General features: G+C 40.7%; 1 protein-coding gene across 1 annotated transcript; it reads left to right on the top strand.

The window, feature by feature from the left end:
• The first annotated feature begins 627 nt into the window (after positions 1-627).
• CUNH12orf40 (chromosome unknown C12orf40 homolog) lies at positions 628-19530 on the top strand. Its single transcript, XM_035891695.1, is given in 13 exon segments — positions 628-664; positions 1413-1462; positions 3553-3685; positions 5668-5800; positions 6291-6357; positions 8008-8208; positions 12050-12156; positions 14806-15338; positions 15571-15643; positions 16279-16357; positions 16893-16941; positions 18233-18315; positions 18907-19530. Coding segments are annotated over 13 exon segments (2169 nt in total).
• Positions 19531-24162: the final 4632 nt, after the last annotated feature.

The raw sequence follows: 24162 nt of genomic DNA, 5'->3' as shown, positions 1-24162 counted from the left end.
CTGGGTGAGGCTCTCCTGCCTGGGCCTTTCCTTATGCCCTCACGAATGGCAGTGATTACCATTTGCAGGAAAAGATGTATAGTTCTTGAGATTCACTGTGAAATAGTAAAATAATCCCCAACTGAGTTATAATGTTTAAAAAAAAAAGGATAATGCTAAGTTTCTTTAGGTGCTCTGCCCATCTCTCTATGTACTAGAAATTTAAACCCCACAGGTTTTGCAGCCATTTGAAAGTAGCTTTGCTAAACACAGCTTTATAATCATCCTGACTCTTTGCAGAATCAAACTAAAATAATGCCTTACCCATCTGGAAGTCTGTGGTGGTTTCCCAGCAAAATGAGGTTTCTGAAAGTTGCCCATGTGAAGCTGGGGGAAGGGAGAGCTTCAGTTTGAAAAACAAAAACGACCCCAACTTTATGCCTGTCTGTTTTACTATTCTGTCTGTAAGAAAAAACGTGTAGGAGTATTGCACTCACTTAGCAAATAGCAAAGCATCCTGCTGCTTTCTGCTGCTGTTAATTATCTGTCAGGATTCCTTATGCAAGTCTGGGATTTGCATTTTAGGTGTCAGAAAAACTATCCATTACTGGGGCTTCTACCCACTGCAAGGTTAAATGTTATGTGCATATGTTTAGAAAGTGTGTTCTAAATTTTAGCACAGTAAAAAAAAAAAAAGAAAAAAAATGTAATTCTAAGGGGATACTCTATATTTCTAACTCTCAAAAAAAAGTCCTAATCTTACTGACTCAAAGACTGCAGCCATGTGTACCCTGCTCACAGCAGTGACCCAGAGCTCCAATTTTATGCACCATGTCCTCTAGGCAATTCGTCTAAGACTGTTTAACAGGTGAGATATGTTGTTTAAGGTATAACTGTCTCCTATATTGCATAAGCAACAGCAGCTCGATAAAACTTGTAGGGACAATCTATTTTTCTTACCTTTTTTACAAAATGTTCACAATATGGTATAAAGTCCTAAAAGGGAGAAACTTATACCATGCTTCTTTGTTTTCTTTGCTAATATGGTGTTTTAACTATGTTGCAGCATGACAAAGAAAATTAAGAGAAATTAATATATTGATGAAGATTTCTTATAATGTTTTAAGAAATTAAGAATTGATGAAAAGTTGCATTTCAGGTCAAATGTGTAAAAGCTTTGCCTTCTGAATATTCAATGTATTTGGTTACCATAAGAGAGAATGTAGTCCTATCTGTACCCAAGTAAACCAGTATCAGTCAAAGTGACTTCAAGAGAGCTATGGTAACTTTACTACCTGAAGGTCTGATCCATTATAACATAACATAACATAACTAACATAACATATTTGTTTCCTAAATTCTCAATACCATTGGTGAGAAATTCAAGCCATGACTCAAGGTTATGCTTTTACAACTAAAAGAACAATTATTTGCGTCTTTCAGGAGCAGAATCATATTAAAGCAGGAAAGGAGAAAGCAAAAGGTAAACAGTTCTAGCCATCTTGGATGTTATATTGTTATACAAATTCTGTAGCTGATTTCAAATTGTTTGGAGTGAGACTCAGAGCTGTAGCATAACAATTGTAATGTGTTTGCCTGACTGCGTGTAACTTTTAGGGCAGAAGTCTTGTTCTAGGTTTACTACACTGAATTCCAGCAGGAAAAGGAGGCAGTAGGAGAAGGCATGAATGAGTGAATGAATGTGCCCAATTTAAGTTTTACTGAATTATTTCTGTTACTATATTCTGTTGGTATGTGCTGACACATGGGATTGCTTGAAGCCTCACAGTGACAACCACATGGTCAACTAGCCTCACACACACATTTTTCTGGGCTACATAAAAGAATGTTAGGCTCATTGAAGTACTTTATGCTGGCATTTGCAAAAGTAGGCCAGCTTACTTGTATTTTGAATCTGTAAGTGAAATAACAGAATTAAATTTATCCCTGGCATAGCAGAAGACATTTCAAACAGGAAAGAGAGAAAACAGTAAGAGAGGATAGTTATAACAAGACTAAGAGAAATCAGTTTCCTCCTCAGCAGCTGGGAAAAAAAGAGGCAGTATAGGGAAGCTGCACCACTGAAGCTGGTACCCCTCAGTGCCCAGAGCAGATACACTGGCATATACAGGAGAAGGAATACCAGGCTGACAGCATGGAGAAAATCTCTGAAATGAAAACCTTTACGTAAGGGAATGTGGGAGCAACCATCAGCTCGTTGCCCTTATCGCTTTCCCAGTCTCCTGGAGGCCTGTGAGTTCTCAGAATACCTGTTTCTCAGTGATTTATTGGTCTAAGCCACATCATTTACATTAGAACTATGTAATTTGCTTCAGTGGAGGAGAGAAAACAGGAAAGGATCCAAGACAGAATTGTTTTTAGTAATTTAGTACTAAGTTACTAAATTACTAAACAAAGTGGTAATTTTGTAATTGCTATTACACAGCTAATAGTAATTAGGTAATTTAGAGGTGATGGGAAGAAAATATCTGGGACACTGAAGGGACATGGATGCATTTTGGGGGTGTAGACTCCAAAGCAATATGAATTTTGAAGTGTTGATTTGTACACAGCCTGAATTTACCATACTGCGGATATTATTTTTAACTGAAGAACAGGTATTTTCCAGAGATTATAACATCCTAGAAAGCTAAAGTTTATGATATAATAAATTATACTGGAAAATAGTTACCAGCAAATATGTTGTGTGTATTAGTTACCTGTAACCTGCAATCATGAGAGAAATTGCATTTCAGAAGAAAAGCCAATGCTATTTTGTGTTTTGGCATAGCCCTCAGTTTTCAATATCCTTGTGGTTAAAATAAAGAAACCTTACTGGTTTTGTTTGAATAAATAAAGCTGTGTTTGATGCTAATAAATGCTTGACGCTAATAAAGCTGTGCTTGATGCTAATGATTTTAGGATGATTATTAATAGTCTCCTTCAAAATGGAGATTTTTGTTTCCTGAATTTTCCAGAATTGTCTGCCTGATATATTCAAAGTGTTGGTCATATCTCTTTTTGTTCCTTGCAACAAAAAGCCTCCCAAAGCCTTAGGGATTTTTTTTCTTTACTTTTTTCTTTTTTTTTTTTGGTCACAAGACTATTTTCTGTGTCAAGAAAGAAAAATCTGGAAAACAATAAACTCTTCGTGTCATTATAGATGGCCTTGTGTATGTGATCTTCATGATTTATTTGCCTACTAGCTTATAAGCTGCCTAAAAAGCCCAAGTTTAAATTTTTTTAAGACTTTTCCCTTGCAGCATTTTGGTATGTCTTTTATCTTAAAGAAATATTTTTAATCATCATGCACAAAGTTTGAGGCATGACTGTTTAAAGACTGGCTTTGGCATCAAGAGAACAGTGATTTATTTTGAATATGACCAAATTATACCTGTAGTCTTTTTCAAGGTAATAAAAATAAACTAAATAAGAGTAGACAGGGTGAGAGAATTCAGAGAGATTTAATCATGTGCTTTTATTATTAGGAATTGTTTACTACGAATTATATATGCTGCTAACGTGTTGTTGAAGCTTCTGTCAAAAACTTATTGTCTGTTTTAAAAAATTTAGGAATTCTTTGAAAAGAAGAAACTTAAATCAAAGATGAAGCTTCTGGGAGTATCATCTCCTAAAAGTTCAGCAGTCAGTTTAGATCTCCTCAATCTATATGTTGTTAACCAGATATCAACCAAAAAAATCCCTGGTGAGTCTAGTGTAACACTGTTCTGACTTCACAGTTAACAGAACCAGTTAACTGATTAACTTAACTATTACTGCTATTATTTTAGTTCTTGTCCTTCCACTTATAACTTAATGCTCAAATAAGTGTTGTTTTATTTTAAAAATAAAAAAGTTAAGTAAATAAAAAAATTATCATTGAATAAAAAGTCAGGACATAAGAAGAATCAAATAACCTTGGCTACTGCCTACTTCACCTTTAAAGCCTTGTACACTTACGCACCTTCCTCATTCTTAGAATCACAGAATCATAGACTGGTTTGGGTTGGAAGGGACCTTAAAGATCACCTAGTTCCAATCCCCCATGTTGGCTGTCACCAGTCAGCTCCTTATTTTCCTTATGCCTTAGCATAGTTTCCAGGAGGATCTGCTCCATGATCTTGTTAGGTACAGAGGTGAGACTGACTGGCCTGTAGTTCCCCAGGTCTTCCTTGTTTTTCTTTTTCAAAATGGGGATGTGTTTCCCCTTTTCTGGTCAGTGAGAATTTCAATGGGCTGCCACGACTTCTCAGATATGATGGATAGTGGCTTAGCAAATTAATCTGCCAGTTTCCTCAGAACTAGTGGATGCATTTCATCAGATCCCACGGTCTTGTGCACCTTCAGGTTCCTTAGATGGTCTCAAACCTAATCTTCTCCTACAGTGGGTGGTTATTCATTGTCCCAGTCCCTGCCTTTGCCTTCTGTGACTTGGGTGGTGTGGCTTGAGCACTTGCCTGTGAAGACTGAGGCAAAAAAGTCACTGAGTACCTCAGCCTTCTCCATATCCCAGGTAACCAGGTCTCCTGTTTCCTTCCAGAGAGGGCCCACATTTTCTTGCTGTGCACCCTCCCCAGTGCCCTAAGGATCTTGAACTCCACCATTTCATGGTCCCTGCAGCCAAGGTTGCCCTTGAGCTTCACATTCCCCACCAGCCCCTCCTTGTTGGTGAGAACAAGGTCCAGCATAGCACCTCTCTCCTCATTTGCTCCTTTATTACTTGGAGATGGAAGTTATCATCAAAGCATTCCAAGAACCTCCCAGATTGCTTATTGCCTGCTATGTTGTCCCTCCAACAGATATCAGGGTGGTTGAAGTCCCCCATGAGGACCAGGGCTTGTGAACCCGAGGCTGCTCCTACCTGTCTATAGAGGGCCTCATCTACTCAGCCTTCCTGGTTGGGTGGTCTGTAGCATACCTAGATATGCCATTAATTCATGGTAACTAGAATTGCTTTTATTGTCCTAAAGTGAATTGCTATAAAAATCTAGAATTAGAATTATATGAAAGAAATAGTACATTAGGTTTTGGGATAGACTATAATGTCTCCAGTCCCTGCCCTCCCTTTAATACTGACCCATAAGTTCTTGTTCATACCCTCATCACCACTCCGGTGACAGGAACCATCTCACCATGTCTCCGTGATGCCAATAATATCATAGCCCTGCAGGCATGCACATGTCTCTTAATTCCATCCATTGATTTTACCCTACATCAATTTATTTTTCCCTTTGCCATTGAATTGGTCCATTTGTATTCCACTTCCTTTTTCACAAATTTGGGGGGGGGGGCATTTGGAATAGTTCTACCCAGAGTATCTTTCTTAAAATCCATCATTAAGCTCCTAAAAAACATCTCTACGACTTGAGTTGTAACTCTTATCCTCTGTGACGTATTCATAAACCATATTGTGGAGAATTTGTTGTCCTATGCTCAGGAAGATTAGAAGGTGAATGAGGAGGGCAACAGAGGCTGTCTACACACAGCCACTGACTGTAAATACTTTTATACTATAATGTCATTTAGAATAGAGTTCTTGCATTGCTAGTAAAGAAGAAAGCAAAAAAAGAGAAGGCTTTGAATTGATTAAGAAACCTAAAAGAACAGCTTTTGTACTCTAATGAAAGTTCAGGGAGTTCAAACCTTTCTCCAAGCCTAGTGCTGACATTCCAAATACTTTCACTGCAGAGAACACAAGGAAGCCGGTCCACATTGATATCACTGAAGATGTAAAAATACCTGTTAGGAGGCACAACATAGAGCTTCCCGTGTCACCACTACGTACACAACATACGTCAAACTTAGATGATATCCAGAACAGGTACGTGTATAAAATAGCCAGTAGTTAAGCTATAATGAAGTTCTGGAAAAGGTATTTCATGATAGTCTTATATTTGGGGTACTAAATAAGTATAAATATACATTCTAAGACGAAGTTTCAGAATCACTCCTAGCATTCCAGTGATACTCTTAATAAGAGAGTAAATAAATGTATTCTAAATAAAAAACTGTACACAAAGCTGGGAAATTTTTTTTTAAAATAGTGTTTCTTTACTCATGTCAGGTACATACATTAATTTTGTCTCACAGGGCAGACTATTCAAACAGCATTTTCCACTTACACTTTTTTCCCATCCAACTTCAGACCCCCTGAAATGATTGACTCCCACACTGGCTGCTAACTGCTTAAGCATCAGGCCTTTTTAAGATGTGTGGAAGAATATTTTTAAATTATTTTGCAGTTAATACTCAGAATGTTTTTAATCTTATAGATCTTATATTTCATAGGCTGTTTTTATTCATTTTACAAGGTTACAAAGGCAAGTATTGGACAGCAGAAGGCAGCATCTGTCAGAGAAAATAAAATACCAGCATAATGTAAGTAAGTAAAGCTAAAAATGTGCAGCAATGACTTCAAATAGTGATGAAATCTCATGGATACTGAAACATGTGAAGTCTTCCTCTTTAAGGCTATACTGATATGTTATTTGCCAGTCATATTTTTGTATTTGTTCCTGCTATTTCTTACATATTTCTTGAAAGGCTCACCTTGGTTTAGGCATTTTCCAAAATACTTAAGAATATCTGTGCTCTAAGCTAGTTATAAAGGACAGAGATTATGGGAAAGAGGCTGAGGCCAACAGCAGCTAAATTAAAAACAATATGCAGAAATGTGAAATGATGACATGAGAGAAGCATAGACAGAAGTGGGTCTTTAGAGGAACTAAGTACAAGTCTCAGTGGATACAATGCGGAAGTTCATACAGTTACTGAGGTTACAGTGAAAAACGTCAGGCTTTTTTTTTATGACCCATTCCACTGTTGTGTAAAAGAACAATCAAACAAAAAACCCAAACAAGTTAGTAAATCTGTTAGAAGACACTTAGTTTAGGTTACTCAGACTTGCTCAATAATGTAGCTCCACTGACTCTTGCTATTCATATCAGGTAGGACTCTGAGGAAAAGATGCTCGCAAAAGATGCTTGTACATCTTGTTCTCTATGTTCTTGGCCCATTCATGTTGCCAAAACATGTTTTGCTAGAGTGAGAAAGGCAGATCTTTTTCTAGTGTTAGAAGTTCCTTTCTTTTGAGTCATGAAGAATTACTTAGTATGGGTGAAAAGTTTAGCTGTCTAATGTGTTTCAAGATCACCATGAGCTGCCACTACTTTTTTTGGTATCACATCAAGTCAACCTTCCTTTATGACTCTTTTTCATCTGTTCCTTGAGGACAGATAGGATGTATTTCAGCTTTAGTGTGGCCAGATATGTTGGATCAAAATGATAGCTAAGTTTCTCCTCAACCTCCACTTGTATGGATAGATTTACATCAGTTCATCAAAACACGTGATAGTGCAGTGTGCACCCACAGAAAGCTGATTTAATATATGGATCAAAAAATGAAGTCTAAGGCCTGTATGTTGCAAAGAACTGTTTTTAAAATCTTCAGAAGTTGAAGTATATCCAGTTTAAATAATTAAGATATATGCACTTTATTAAGCAGAAAGAGGGGCTATAAAGTTTGTAATTTTCAGCTTTCTGAAAAAGTATACTTTTATGGTAGAAAGATTTTGAGATTTTTGAAAAGTGGTATTTCATGAGTTTTGCCTTCAAATTTCTTCTTGTGTTCTGATCTGTTTGAGATAGCATTGTTGGTATCACAACATGCTGCAGTTCTCTCCTCAATGGAGTAAAATATTTTTCGTTTTACTACTTAAGAACCAAGTCAGCAGATCATTAACCTACACGTCTAAAGCTAAAAATGTATTTATATCCATCCCTCCTCAGGATAACATCTGTGTGCATGCTTCAACTTAAGTAGGTACTTATGTGTTTCCCTGAATTAAGCCCTTATTACCTTATGCTTTTCATGAAAAAATCATATCAGAATACATGAAAATATTCTCTTGCAAGTGGTATATGTGCAGAGATGTAAAAGATGTAGAAAGTTGTGATTACTTTGAACTTTATGCTTACATCAAAATAGTTTTAGATAAATAAAATGTCTTTTTGCTATGTTTTGTCTAGTTATCACAAGTAACAGAATTGACGTATGCTGACTCTAATATGGAACATGAAGACAACATAGCAAGAGGTTTTAGTGCCTGTCCATTGTCCTCTTCTGGTTTTTGGTCCTCTAACTGTACACAGTTCTCAGAAGAAGATTTTGACACAAACCTAATGGGCAACACTTGGGAACAGATCTATGAAGAGAAGCTGCAAAACCAGGTTTGATTAATATTTTGTCATTTCTACACAATTATTTTAAACTAACTTTCTTCTATTTGGGGTTTAGAATTAGCATAATGGTGAAGATAATTATGAATAGTCAACATTTCTTGTAGGCTGGTGGCAATGAATATTCCATATATACAAATATATTTCTTTTATTGGTATGAATTACGCTTAAATTGAGCTTTTGTTCATTGAGCTCTCAGTATCACTGATATCTGCAGAAAGAGAGTTAGTCACATACCGCTGGCTTTCTTTTGTTTCTGGCTTGTAAAGTTGGTTAAAGAAAGCTGAAATGTATTACAGTTATAAATACAGCTTTCTTAAATGTACAGCTAGTATGACTGGGTATTGTGTGATCCCAGGTGATCACTGTGACCTAATTTGTAATCATGCAGTGTCTCAGTAAGTAACATAGTTCTTACAACATTCTCATGCTCCTAAAAGGATTGAGAAAAGCCTGCTGTTTAACTCAAGTTTAAGAAATGATTGGAAGTTACTTGTCCTGATGCGTGTTGCTATCTTTTCCTTTTTATTAACTTTGGGATTCTTAAAAGAATCATCCTTAGAAAAGTAATAGCAAAATCCCAGCCTCCCTCACCTTCCCACTTGCCCTTATACAACAGATATGGGGCTCTGGAACTTGAGGGCCAGGCGACTGAGGATGTGGGTGAAGGTCCACCCAGGGGGTTACCTAGGGTGAATCAGTCAGCCCCATGCCTTACGACTGCCTCTGTTAAGAAAAGAGGGAGTGTAATTGTCATAAGCGATTCCCTTCTGAGGGGAACAGAGGGCCCAATATGCTGACCAGACCCATCCCACAGGCAAGTCTGCTGCCTCCCTGGGGCCTGTGTTAGAGACATTACTAGGAAACTCTCTGGTCTGGTACAGCCCTCTGGTTATCACCTGCTATTTATTATGCAGGTTGGCAGTGATGAGGTTGCAGAGAGAAGTCCAAAAGCGATCAAAAGGGACTTCAGGGCACTGGGGCGATTGGTTGAAGGATCACAAGCACAGGTAGTGTTTTCCTCAATCCTGACAGTGGCAGGGAAGAATACTGAAAGGAACAGGAAAACTCACCTGATTAACATGTGGCTCAGAGGCTGGTGCCATCAGTGGAATTTTGGTTTTTTGGATCAGGGGGAGGTTTACACAGCATCAGGCCTGCTGGCATCAGATGGAGTTCAGCTGTCTCAAAGCGGGAAAAGGATCCACGCTCATGAGCTGGCGGGTTCATCGAGAGGGCTTTGAACTAGGTTCAAAGGGGGAAGGGGATATAACCAGGCTCACTAGAGAGGAGCCTAGGGCTGGCATGCCAATGTTGGGGGTGAAATCGATAGCCCGGCTCAAGTGCATCTACACCAATGCACGCAGCATGGACAACAAACAGTAGGAGCTGGAAGTCATTGTGCAGCATGATAGCTATGCCTTAGTCGCCATCACAGAAAAATGGTGGGATGACTCTTATGATTGGAGTGATACAATGGATGTCTATAAGCTCTTCAGAAGGGATAGGCAAGGAAGGGGAGGGTGTCTCTGTATATTAGGGAGTGTACAAATTTCAATTGTATAGAGCTCAACGATTGTGATGATAAGGTTGAGTGCTTATGGGTAAGGATGAGGAGGAAGGCCAACAAGGCAGATATCCTGCTGGGAGTCTGTTATAGACTACCCAACCAGGATGAAGAGATAGATGAAGCATTCTACAAGCAGCTGGCAGAAGTCTCTCAATCGCTAGCCCTTGTTCTTGTGCGGGACTTAAACATATGGGACGTCTGCTGGAAATACAACACAGCAGAGAGCAAACAGTCTAGGCAGTTCCTGCAGTACGTGGAAGATAACTTCCTGACACAGATGGTAAGTGAGCCTGCCAGGGGAGGTGTCTCGCTTGGCCTGCTCTTTACAAACAGAGAAGGACTGGTGGGAAATGTGGTAGTTGGAGGCTGTCTTGGGCTTAGCAACTATGAAATGACAGAGTTCTCGATTCTTGGAGAAGTAAGGAGGGGGGGACAGCAAAACCACTATCATGGACTTCTGGAGGGCAGACTTTGGCCTGTTCAGGACACTGGTTGGGAGAGTCCCTTGGGAGACAGTCCTGAAGGGAAAATGGGAGCAGGAAGGATGGAGATTCTTCAAGAAGGAAGTCTTAAAGGTGCAGGAGCAGGCTGTCCCCATGTGCCTTAAGACAAACCAGCAGGGAAGAAGACCGGCCTGGCTGAACAGGGAGCTTTTGCTGGGACTCAGGAAAAAAAAGGAGAGTTTACCACTTTTTGAAGAAGGGGCAGGCAACCCAAGAAGAGTACAGGGATCTTGTTAGGTCATGCAGAGAGAAAATTAGAAAGGCAAAAGCCCAGCTAGAACTCAATCTGGCCACTGTTGTAAGAGATAACAAAAAAGTTTAATAACCTGGACATAAAGAAATACATGGGACTAGCTCTATGAATAAGGGAGAGCAGCAGATATTATTTACCTTGACTTTAGGAAGGCTTTTGACAAGGTTTCGCATGGGATCCTAGTAGCCAAAGTGGGAAGGTATGAACCAGATGATGGACAATAAGGTGGGTAAAAAAAAATGTCTGTTGCCATCATGCTCAAAGTAGTTGTCTGTGAGCTAAAGTCTAATTGGCACAGGACGGTAATGGCAGGGATCCCCAGAGATTAATACTAAGTCCGGTACATCTTCATTAGAGACAGAAGGGACCCTCAGCACCTCAGCAGGTTCATACATGACACCAAATTGGGAGAGTGATCACTACAGTAGCAGGGCTGCTGCTGAGAGGGATCTTGACAAGCAGAAGGCCACCAGGAATTTCACAGAGTTTAACACAGAGAAATATAAAGCCCTGCACCTCAGGAGAAATAACCCCACACGTCAGTGCAGGTGAGGACTGATTGAGTAGGCAGCAATTTTGCAGAGAAGGACCTGCTGGTGCTGGTGGACAAGTTGTACATGAGTCAGCAGTGCACCCTTGTAGCAGCGAAGGCCAACTACACAGAGGGCTGTATTAGAAAGAACCTTCCCAGCAGTCAAAGGCAAGTGATTATTTCACTCTGAGCAGCATATGTGAGAACGTATCTGGAACGTGTCCAGTTTGGGGACCCCTAGTACAAGAGAGAGATCAACAAACTGTAGCAAGAGCAATGAAGGGCCACAAAAATTGTTAGGGGATTGGAGCACATGACGGATGTGCAGAGACTGAGCAAAGAGGGCTTGCATAGCTTGGGAAAGAGAAGGCTGTGGGGGTGTGGGGTGAAATAACTGCTGTCTGCCACAGTCTAAACAGCGTTACAGACAGGACAGAACCAGGGGTACACAGTGAAATGGCAAGAAGTAAAAGTCACACGTTTCACCAATGGAAATTCAGTTTGTATAGGAAAAAAAATATTGTCAGAAAAGTAGCTAAGCACCAGAAGAGGCCATCCAAATGGGTTGTGGAATCTCAGTCCTGAACAATCCTGAGCAATCTGACCTAACCTTGAAGCTGGCCCTGCTTTGAGCAGGTTGGACTAGATACCTCGAGGTACCTTCCAGACAACAGCTTTCTATGATTATGTGATCTTCTGTGGAACTTCAACTTGTTACAGCCTATCAAGCTTGTTCATATTCTGAGAGGATGGGGTGCTAAAGGGACATTTTGTGTACTAACAGTGACACACAAATATGGAAAAGTATGAGTTATACAGAACTCAGCTGGTATGCAAGGAAGTTTTGGCTTCTGATGTAAAGATAGAAAAACATGCGAAAACATGTATATTGTTTGCAAATCCAACTTTAAAGTTTTAAACACTATAACTATTATATATATTCAGAGTTTGACAGCTTCTACTATTTTCTCAGCCAGGAAATAGGTTTGATCAAGACCCTTGGATTACAAAACCTCCAAGCCAGTGTATTTTCAGGAAGTCTGATTCAGTGCCTGAGGAACTGTTCAAGTCATCACATAGGTAGGCAGTGATTTTACAATAAAGAGAGAAATAACAGCCAAGTTTAAGTAAGAAAAATACTCAGATAATATGAAACTGGTTGCTACTTGATTTTTCACTGATTTTTGGTGCTTTTCAAATAGAAATTAAAATTAAGTGGAAAGACTGAACATACTGGGCTGAAATTTGCTGAAAGACAGCAAAATGTGAGTTTTTAGGTAGACACTTGGGACGGTGATCTGTTTTGTGCACCATCACACACCATGGTGTTACTAAATTCACCCCAAGTGAGAAGCACAGATTTCCTAAGAGGACACAGGGAGGGTAGCTGCCCCAGCTCTCATTAGTTCTGGCCACTGTTGCTAGCGTTTTTCTGATGACCTTGATGCTGTAGCAATGGAGCAACTTCTCCACATACATTGTTTACCTTTGGGGTTTCAGGAACAAACCAATGTTTTTCCTTTTCTTTCATATGTGATCCTACTATAGCAAGGTTTTTTAGAATCGGTTCAATAATACTTTTATGAGAATTTACACTTTTTTTTAAAAAAGAAAGGAATGGATAGAAATCTAGAATATATTTTTTTTTGTGTATGCTGATTAAAAATCTTTTTATTCACTGACAGTTTAGGGCCAGACACATTTATACTGAACAATTTATTTCAGTTTCTTTCCAGGGGCTCTTGCCTTGCATCTAGCGGCCTTACAGGGCTAATCTTCCTTTACTCGTTTTATTCTGTAAGTCTGACATCTGGTTGAAAGTTCCCATCGGTCTCCAGCTTTGGCTGGATAGAGCCATAAAAAGGCCATATATTATTTTGCTGTTCCTGAAGTACCTACAGCCTGTTTGCCTGCGAGTCAAGTGACTGATAAGCTCACTGACCACATGATAACTAGATGAACACATCAGCTTCCAGTCCTAGCCACCTTAACTTTCTCTTTCTCTCGTCTCCTAGCTTCTCCCGGCTTTCGCCAGCAAAACCTAAAGTGAAGATAACATTCACCTTGCTGTATATCTTGGTGAATTCCTGATGAATATCTTTACATTAAAGGCCTACCTAATCTTATCTCGCTTACGTCTCCTCTTTCATTTCTCCACAGGCCCTCAGGCCTGCACACGCCTGCTTATGGCACCTCCCTTAGTCCTCTGCCCATTCATGGCTCTCTAACAACATCTCCTTTCCAACTATTCTTCAGATCCTTTTGTTTTTATTGGTCTTGTTTGTTTTTCATCCATTACAGCCATAAGTTCTTATACCTCAAGAGCTGGCAGTTCTCCTGGGATGGGAGTTTCTTTTGCTGTATGTGAAAAGTAGAGTATAAATTTACACAATCATTTAATGTAATCGTAACATACTGATGATATAATCAATGTGCATACATCTGAGAGCTGTGGCACCTCAAGATCATTAAATATTAAGTAAAGTTTAGATGTCATAAAAATAGCAGATGTCTTTCACTCTGAATAGTGCTTAGCTATTTCCTCATCTAGTAATAATTTTACTTAGCATTACAAAATGTTCAGCTGGAGTACAGTAGAAGCCTCTGAATTGCTTCACAAAATATATTTACCTCCCTCATGTAGATCTCTCCAAATTTCTCCAGAAACAAGCTCTAGTGTGTTTAGCCTTTTAAAACTGTTCGGGGTCTGTAAGTAGAGGGCACTACTTTCTCATTTAAGTTCTCTAGGATCTTTATCCAATTCCAACTATTTGCTGATCAAAACATTACAGATTTTTTCTCCAGTAAGAGTTTTCTGTACTACATTTCAGTTTTCAAGTTCCATTGATAGGATTTCTCAAAATTTTTTAAGGAAAGGGCACTTTTTGAATGACATTTTTTGCCAATCCTCTGTGCTTCAGAAGCCTCTGAACTTTTTGCTCAGATTTTCTGAAAGGTCAGTCAGCAAATCAAGCCTAGAAAAAAGCAGCAAAGGTGTTAGATTAAGAGGCAAGTAAGTGAAAGCATGATAGCTTTCATGCTAATGATACATCATAGCATCTTCAAAACCACTGCTATCAGAAGTGGGGTAGGGAAGTGTGGGTAAAACGAAGTGTCTGACTGTCTTCCTGACAATGGAATAGAAAAATTCTGTGCTGAATTAGGATTACTGACCCCAAATATAAATGGAATTCACTTGCTAAAGAAAGCAGGAATTAACCAGTACAATAATGCTTATTATGGGCTTTCAGTACAGGAAAGAACTGTAGTCTTGAAGAGCAAACAATTTTTATGAACAGAAGAAACGGTCTTCCTGTTTTTCTTTTTTTTTTTTTTTTTTTTTTTTTTTTTTTTTTTTTTTTCTTCCCCAAAGTGGACTTCTTTGGTCAGCTGGTGGAGCAGCAGTGACATACTGTGGCCGGTTTTATAAATCACAGTTCCCTACTCAGGAGGATGTGCTCCATGTCTTGATAGGTTTGGAAACATCATGAAACTGAACCCCTTTTAAATCCACCTTACTATAAAGTGGAAATAAAATACAGGACACTTTTTCAGTTGAAATAATGTACATTTGGGGCAAAAGCAAGTGTGATGAGTAAAGTCTTTCATATTTTTATCATCAAGTTGTCATAATTTGTTGTGTTAGCGGTTAGTATTTTACTTATTTACATACTGAGCAAATGGTTTTTTATTTTCTACCCCCATCTTCATCCCACCTTCCACCCCCAGGCTAGACTATATGAATTCTTCCAGGAAAAATCCAGCGATAATGACCAGTAATGAATCAGACAATAGTGAAGGAATAAAAGAACCATTGTTTGATGTTGTGAAAGAAACTGCAGAACTGACAGCTCCCCAAGATGGAAGCGATTGCTCCTTTCTGGCACTGTTTGAAGATGAGAACCAACCGATCCATAATAACCCTTCTACAAAGCATTTTAATCCTTTTGTTAACCAAAGCAGTACTCCCATTTTTTTCATTGATCCTGATGATCGAAATCAAATGACCAATAGAAATCACCCTTATGATACTAGAGAGGCTTATCCTGCAATCAGTGCAAAAAAAAGTTCTGTAGGCAGACACCTTGAAGGCATTTTCACAGCTCCAGAACAGGTTTTCCTTAAAAGTAACAATGCCTTAAGTGCAAGCTACAAGACAACCAGTGGACTTCATAAAACCCACCTGCAGGACTGTCATGAGGGACAGCACTACTTCATACCCTCTGAAAACAAAGAAAAACCTGCAGACCTTGAAAAAATTGGTGAGTGTCAATATTTTAAGGACATATATTCTAGTTTTTATTCTCCTTTTAAAGATACATGTTTTTATAACCAGAGATGTGTCTGCCCTGACCAAAAGTGTCATGAATCTTCAGAATGCAGAATTTTAAATCCAATTAATTAAATTATTTTTAATAGTTGACAGAAGCATTTATTTTCAAATTGCATTTATGCTATTGCATTTTTCAGTCAAGGTTTACTTTTTTATTTTAGAGACATTTGCTTATCACCGTGATCAGCTTATTAACTTAAAGGAGAATGTACAGAACTATTCAAGGAAAAAAAGGTGAGAAATTATCAGTCTATTAACTTGTGATAGCTGCAGAGATCTTGCTGAATCAGAGAAATCCAGCTAAGTGGACATGAAGGCAAAATTCTAAACAGTGTTAGTGAGGACCCACGTTTTCCCAGTAAAAATAGTAGTGAATAATGTGAATAAACTTATGCACATGTAAGCCCTTCATAATTGTTCATCTGTCTATAGTAAGTATACAGAAAAACTGCTTTATGGGACAATTCTGAGTCCCTGAAGTCAAGCTGGTGCTCCAACTTGCCTTCTAAAAGACCCTGTCTCCTTCCACTACCTACAGAGGAAGTTAGTGTCTTTCCCGGGCTAAAGTTAGCACATGTGAGTGCCCCGTGTTTTACAACAGATGGTTTTATCAAAAACTCTGATCCATAGCACCTTCCATTTTACAAAGCAGCACTGTCTTCTGTCATCTTTCATATTACATTTTACATTTCAACAGAAGAGAAGTTTGTTAAAACTCGGGTTCAGAAATAAGTTCAGTGATCTCAATAGTGGGAAACATTTCATGGTTAAGACAAAAAAGGCACCAATATTGACTTTAATTCAGGAAGAAAGTAAAAGCACAGGAGGGGAAGTCACTTACCAGAGAACTCTTTGTTTGCATTCCTCAGTGATGACAAGTCTGTGAAAGGATCAGCCTGGAGGCAGAACCAGCTCTTTGGATTTGAAGAGGTAACTTCCTAAAGAGACATATTTTTTTGTCAAACCCACTGTTTGCACCATTCATTTGAGGTGGAGAAGGAATGTCCACAACAGTTAGAAAATGAATTTAGCTTCTCTGAATGAATTTCTGTGGAAGCTTTTTTTCCTTCATGGTTTGTGCAGAGCAGCCAGAAAGAACAGCTTCTAGTAAAGTGGTTCAGATGATAGATAGCCCTTTCAGGTCCATAACTTACATGGTTTGATGCACACCTAAGTTGATGCCTGAAATACATTGCATAAGTTACCCATTAATCCTTGGGATCAGATTTTGCAGGCAGTGCCCAGACATTGTGTGCAGGACACTTCAGTATTATAAAGGAACTTTATGCCAGTGTACATAAAAAGAATCTTGTGGATATTTTGCCCACAGAAGTCACCTAGGTACATACTGTATTGCTCAGGGGGTTTGTACCTCTTGAAACAATTTGTGGTACAGTGCAGTGACTCCTTTATGTAATACAGAAACCAAATATTCCTCACTTAACCTGAGGTGCTGGTCCAGCTGAACCCCCACTATTAACACTTCTTATTTAACTTTGGAGGGAATTCAAATCTTCACGAGATCGAGAAGGGTTAGTACCATTTATACATTATTAAGTAAAAAATCAGAATTTTCTCTACAAGTAAAACTGAAACAGTTGCTTTTAAAGCTAAGGAGAAGGCTTTTGATGTTTTTGGGATGTTACATTTGATGAGGGCTTGTATTTTTGATTCATGCAGTGCTGTATAAAAAAGCCTAGCATTACCAGGTAACTAAGAACTATCTGTATTTGCTTTTTCTTGAAGAGATAAATTCAGGTTAACTTCTCTCTGGTGAGTATTACACGCATATTTTTCATTGCCCCATTTCCTCCAAAGTTGTCCCCTAAACTGAAAAGCCAGCTCTGAAAGTAGGGGTAACTTCTAAAAAAAATAAAATAAAAAGAATTCCACAGGAGAGGTCAAGAGTATTAATCTGAACACCACAACTCAAATTTACCAACATCACCACATAGTAAAATGCCCCATAAATGCCAGTCACTTTCTTTCTTTCTATTCTTGAAGACCTTTGCTGGTTAGAAAAAATCTTGGACATGTTTTCTCTATTTATTACTATCTTCATTAGATGCTTGACGTGTGCCATTTTACTGGTCTAGCCTTTACTAGTCTTTATTCTCTTCCACTAGACTATATGCTGTCGTTCCACATGTGGATAGGGTGAGGGGAGTCAGCAGAGAGATTCCACGTCCTTTTTGCTCCCTCAGTAGCTGTAAGGCTTGGGCTCAGCTGTGCTGGCTGCATTTCAGAGCGGAAGGTCTCCCAGGGGCCTCCAAGAGAAAAACATGGCCGTAAGTCCATGTAACTTGTATGGCAGCCAATGTGTGCAGGGAGTTTGCTGCATTCTCTCCCTACCCTTGCTCTGTAGAGTCCTTCCTCCTTTTCATAGGATCATAGAATAGTTTGGATTGGAAGGGACCTTTAAAGGTCATCTAGTGTCATCCCTGTTCCCCCCCACTCCCCATCCCCACCCCACAATGAGCAGGGACATCTTTTAACTAGAGCAGGTTGCTCAGAGCCCCGTCCAGCCTGACCTTACTTTTGGGTAGCTCAGTTCTGCTCCCAAGGCAGGCTGCTGATTAATGGCATAGCTGAAGCTCCGGGGAACCCATCTTGTGTTTTGTGTTAAGAAGTGTTGTCCTGAGAGGAGAAGAATTGGCTATTGCCAAGACCTAGGTTGACCTTGCTAACAGTTTATTCATTGAACAATATCTTAAAACTGCATCAGAAATAGTAATGTTTAATTCTGTGTGCTGTACTTGAGAGTTGAATGTTTGAGGAATTTTTGATGAGTAACCTTTCTTTCTTTTTCATCTCGTTTTTCAGATGTGGAGTCATCCCTCAGCAGCCAGTCTCCCAGTTACTCTCCAAGGCAAGCAGAGAGCTGTTTCAGCTCTAGTCCTGACACGGTGAGTACAGCCCCTTTATGGGTTTGCAGGGCTTCATTTGAACGTTTTCGGTATGCCTGAGTGCATCTCAGGGTGGTGGTAGCTGCATTCTTATTTATGGTTTTGTTCTGTACAAGGCAACTTCATGTGTGAGGAAGACAAGAAATGATTAGCTGTAAATTTTCCCAAGTAGTTTAACAGACATGTGGTCTGGTTTCTTGACGATATCGGGCCTTGTGGAATTACAGTAACGTGACTGTCAGAAGATGCTAAGCAAGCTTCTGCTCTCTTCCTTAATGTATAGCTGCCTTACATTACCTGTCTGTAAAGCAGGAGGATTTGACACACTGAGTGTTGTCAGCCATTCTTGAACACAAAAATGACACAACATAAATTCTGTGTGGGAGTGAAGGTCCACCTCACCCACCTTCTCTTCAACAAAGGCCAGGAGTACACCCCTGGAAAAAGACTGAAAAAAACCCAAATAACCAAAACCAGACAGTTCTGGCCTTTCTGTTTGTTTCATTAACTTAGTTATTACTTAGTCATTAACCTTATCCTTACTTATTGAACTATTTAAACGGTGTCATTCACACAATTCTGTTCAAACAGTCTGAAGAGGAAGACACAGCCAATAAGAAGGAGTATCTGAATAAACGGTCCTTGAAGATGGATGATGCCAACCTAATCTCAGCCTCAGCAAATACAGAGCCCCCCAAGACCTCTTGCACCAGAACCACGCCTCTCCAGACTGGTGGTATTTTGAATAGAGGAGAAGCAAACCATCTTCAGGAGAAAGACTCTAGTTTATGTGCCACAGAGGAGGAAAATAAAAACCACTGCGTGTCATCTCAGGGCAGCTCATTACCCCAAGCCCTTGAAAGAGAGCGTGATGCTCCAAACACCAGGTGTGATGTTTGGTCACAGACTGAGGGCTCTGTTGCAGAAGTAGAGAAGGTGGATGTGGCCACCCAGTGTGGCACCACGCTGGTGTGCAGCTGTGGGAGCTCCCTCCCCTCTGCCCGCAGCCCGGGGGAGCTCCCTCCCTCCAGCACTGCAGGCACCGCTGGAGGGCACAAAATGCCAGCACATCAGGCGCTGCAGCCTGCGGGCACGGGCAGCGCAGCCGGGATAGCAGCGGTTTCTTCTGAAGCTGAGTATCTGAGTTTGGCTGGCAGAAGGACTCTAGAGGTGCTGAGCTACATTGATATAATGAAGGAGAGAGATAAACAGTGAATGGCATGTAAGAAATACGAAGTTTTGTTCTGTTCTCACTGTTTCACTTAATTGCCATATTTTGATTTTTCTAGCCTGGTTAGATAAAATATTTTTTTGCTGTTTGTTTGCTTTGAATTATTCTTAGCTATGGATCTCTACCTACCTACCACTATCTCTACCTATGGATTTCTATAGATATCCAACTGTTAACGTAGGATTTTGCAATAGCTTAGTGAATATAAAACTTAGGAATTACATTTGCTTTCCCACCATACAGCCATAGGATTCTGTTCTTTGGGATTGACTTTGCTTCTCTTAAAGGTAGTGGAAAGATTCTGTTTCACTTCAAAACATATGTGAAACAGCTCTTAGTTCAGAACTATTGTCTAATTCTTATCCATTTTAACAGGCAAACTAGCCTTTGCCATAAGTTTGTACTAAATACAAAAATGGGAAACAACAGCAAATGCACCTATGCACACGTAGATTAAAATGTACTTTTAAAAGAACTAATTTATTTTTACCACCCTACCTTCCCCCCCCCAAATGCTTAATCTTCCTTCCACAGCAGATCTATTGATTCATTCTCTGTCTGTTAATACTGACAAATCTTCTATGTGTTTCTGTATTTTGCCTGCAGAGTGAAAATCTGAAATGCTTACTTCTTTATTTCACTATTTATGTGAATGTACAAATCACAACAAATACAAGTTTCCGACAATATTACTTCTAGGCTATATTCTTTCCTTCTAAAAAAGTTCCAATAAAGGTGCCAGGGAGACCCAATCTGTTACTGACATCTACTTATATATCCATATACCTTTAATTGTATATATATCTCTCTTATATATACATGTGTGTGTATATATATATATATAAGTGGTGGCAGTGGGGGGTATACGCAGGCATTAGCCAGCTGGCTGGGTGCAGGATCCTATTCATTACAAACTGGGCTTGGGCAAAAGCTGTGCTGGAGACTATTCCTTAAACAGCGCAGGATATTTGCTTTTATAAGGTTAATATCTTGTGCTTTCTCCCTTTGAGACAGGGGTTAAAAGATTCACTGCCCTTATTCCCACCAGGCCAGTTTCTTTTATTTCTACATTTTGTAATAAAAGGTTTTGCAGATGAAGGGATTATGTGTCACCCAGCCCTGCTGAGATCTGTCGCCATTTTGTGTCCATTCGCATCGTCAAACGAGTGGCTGTGTTTTCTACCAGCTTTTATTTTTGAAGCTAAGAGCCATTTTTAAAAGGTCTACATTGCCCAACAGTTTGCAGGTTTATGGCTATGCCATTTTAATAACAGCACCTCAGACATTTCAGTGGACTTTTCTGTACTTGGAAGAATATACCATTGTCTTTTATATATATAAATTGCGTACATGGGAAGTGGTTTGCAGAGCCAGACATCTGAAATGTGTAACTATCATTTAGCCAATTCACTGCCCACTTCCTAAAGCTTGACACAAGCAGATTTTCTTTTTTAGGTTGCCTCAATTTATTGTCAAAGCAAGCTCCCTAGTAATTTTTTTTATCTGAAACTGCAATGTTCATCTTCTTCAGAGGAGCTATAATTTATTTGAATAACAGCTATGATTTGCTGAAAGCTCAGCCATTACCGGTGGTTTGTAAGGCAGAGCTGTTCACTCAGCGTTACGAAGCCCATTCAGATCGTGCCGCACCAGCAGCAGCCCGAGTTTCCGATTAGACTGGCAGATGTAAAATTACCGCATGGCCAGAGAGCTCTCCGGTGGCTGTGCTTAGAGAGATGCTGACGTGACCCAACCTGAGGTAAACCGCCATTAACCTGCAATGGAGGCTACGCTCCCGATTTCTGCGAGCGCGGCATCGTTGCTGGGATTTTTACATTTTGTTTTGTTTTACAGTAAAGCAACCAACCCAAGTTCAGGCAGACACTCCCGATCCGCAGAGCCAGCCTCTGAGCGGGACATACTCCCAGTCTGCTCCTGTGAACCGATGGGACAAGGCGTGCAGGTCAGAACTGGGAGCTGGTTTTGCTGTATGGACACTGTATATGTAGGGGTTTCAAATGAAGCAATACTTCCTTATTAAGTTCTCTCTTATATCTCCCTTAATTTTAAGCCTTTCAGTGGATACAGCTTATTTCCACTTCAGTCACTAATACAGAAGTTTTCAAAATCTGACTGGTCCCAGCCAGGCTTCAGCCTGGACTGCACCATTTCCCAGTAAGGACTGCAACTGCGCAGCGCGGTGCCGTTTTCTGCCTGGCTGTATGTAAGAGCAGCACACGTGTCTGATGCAATAATTCAGCACTTGGGATATGCCAACCACCGCAGATAATCAGGTTCCAAAGCCTTTGGATGAGGCATATAAAAACCTTACAATTTTTACCTGTAATTGCAAAGCAATCCGAAGAAGGAAAACTATCTTTGCAGTGGTACATGTGCTGGCAATGATGATGAATGAGGCAGCGTGCTCTTTTTTAGCCATGACAGAAATATTTTAAAGTATTTATGTTACTATTGTGGCATTAGAAGAGAATTGTGGTTCCTCCTTATCTCAGTGCCAGTCTCCCCCTCTGCTCAGGTGCTTTCTTTCACCCGATTTTTTTGTGACTTTTGGGAAGAGCTGAGTTTGCTTTAATAGGAATCTCCTCTCTCTGAGTGGTTGCCTCAGATTGTGCTTTCTTCAGCTGATACTTCAGCAGCTGGTGCTATTTAAGCCACTGGTGTTTGTAACCTGCAGTAATGACCGTCATCCCCTAGACACACCAGGCACCACCAGCTTTCCCTGAAGCAACAGCTTAAGCAGAGATGTTCCTTGTTCAGCCACATTAATCTTCCCAGTAGCGTGCTAAGCCTCTGGGGACGCCACAGAAATGTGTATGTTTCTAACTGTGTTTGGTGAGAACTCATTATAAGTTGAGTTTTGCTGGGGAAAAGGGCAGAAGGGTACCTGTAATTAACCAAAAACCGGGAGCACTGGTTTAGCATTGGCACTCAAGTGTTTCTAAATATAGATGGAAAGAAAGGCTCTCTCACTGAAAATGTTACCCTAAGCTTCAGTCAGAAGTTGTTCTAATATGCACTTGGTATCTTTCTTTTGCCATAAAATCAGCTCTAATTACAGTAACCTGCAAGATAAGGGTTCAGGAAAAGTTTTCTGGGCAAGCACCAACAGAAGTTTTGTTTCATTAATGGGGCAGTTTATTGCTGGATGTTATTATTATGCCAAGAGGCTCCACAAAATTTGTAGAAATCCTTACTTCATTTTCATGAAGGGTTATCACTGTGGGAAATGAGAAGCTTAAGTCTTCATGCAAGTGATTATTTCTTAGATGGAAACTGTAATTGGTTTTTTAAGGGTTTTAGCAGAGAGCAGGTTCAGGAAGGATGATGTTTCCTGGAAAAGATATTCAACTCTCTGCATCCAGTGCCTCATCCGTCCCCACAAAAGCAAAGGACCTTCCTGCAACCCTTCTTCAGCCTCTGCTGACTGACAGCCTCTGACGGGTTAGAGGTGACAGTCCCACTTACTTATTTGCATCAGAGCTTGCTTCTCCAGGGCTGGTGACAGTGACCTCCAACAAGGTCTCGCACCTCTGTGAGCCACATGCTCTCACCTAGCCAGGCTGCTGTAAATTCACACCCTACACCTCCACGGTGCTCGCTCTGGGTGCTGCAGCTCTCTGGACATGAAACCCAACGGGGACCGGCTTGTGCTGAGCTCCCGCGCAGTGCCCAGACGGCTGCAGAGGATGCTGATACACCAGCTCCCTGTGAGGCGATGGGGAATCCCGGGCCGCAAGTCAGAGCGGGGGAGAGTCAGTGAAGATAAGGCGGGAGGCTGCAAGAGACCTGTTGTATTGTTTAATAGAGCTGGGATAAAACATTTCTGAATCAACTGTGTTTGTGCAGGGTTGCAGAGGGAGGGCTGTGGTCTGCTGCCGCTGTGTCATGCTCAGCACCAGTGGCTGGCCTGGCCAGAGGACCCAGAGCTGTGGCCGTTCGTAGGACAAGCCAATACAGCACACTGCAGAGGGTTTACTCTGTTCCGCGGGCTGCAGTAATTCTCAGGAAACAGGAGGTCTGTGAGGGGATTGCCTTACCACCTGCAGCCGTTTCCTCCCTGTGCTGCGAGCAAGGCAGGGGCCTGGGGCTGGAGGGGTGTGAGGAACGAGGCTGGGTGCTGCTGCCCTCTCTGCCCCCGTCTCCTCGGATCGCATCTGTCTCCGCTCACCCCCGTTTCCCTGCAGCAACGAAGAGAAGCGGTGTTAGACCTGGACACCAGCTGGTCCCCAAGCGCCGCAGACACCATGCCCCAGCTGTGGCAGGCCCGCCGCAGCGCCTTGGGGCTGGGCTAACAGTGGGCACTGGTCCCTCTCCCACCAGGGACCTGGGGGTCCTGGTGCCCCCAGCATCATCTCCCTGTGAAGCCCACCCATCATAACGAAACCTGTCATACAGAGATGATGTAAAAGCTACCTCAGCTGGTACCAGGCTGGGGGCGGCAGTCATCCACCACCCAGCTTACAAAAACTTTGCTTGCTCTTGATCTTTTTTCCATCATTAACAGCCCCATGCAACACTACAGCCTTGGGGAAGAGTGGCTGGAAAGCTGCCTGGTGGAAAAGGACCTGGGGGTACTGGTTGACAGCTGGCTGAAT

Source organism: Egretta garzetta, unplaced genomic scaffold (genome assembly GCF_000687185.1).
Source record: "Egretta garzetta isolate BGI_Z169 unplaced genomic scaffold, ASM68718v1 scaffold33, whole genome shotgun sequence".
In the NCBI taxonomy this organism is placed as follows: Eukaryota; Metazoa; Chordata; class Aves; order Pelecaniformes; family Ardeidae; genus Egretta; species Egretta garzetta.
This window is presented reverse-complemented; position numbering and strand designations above follow the sequence as displayed.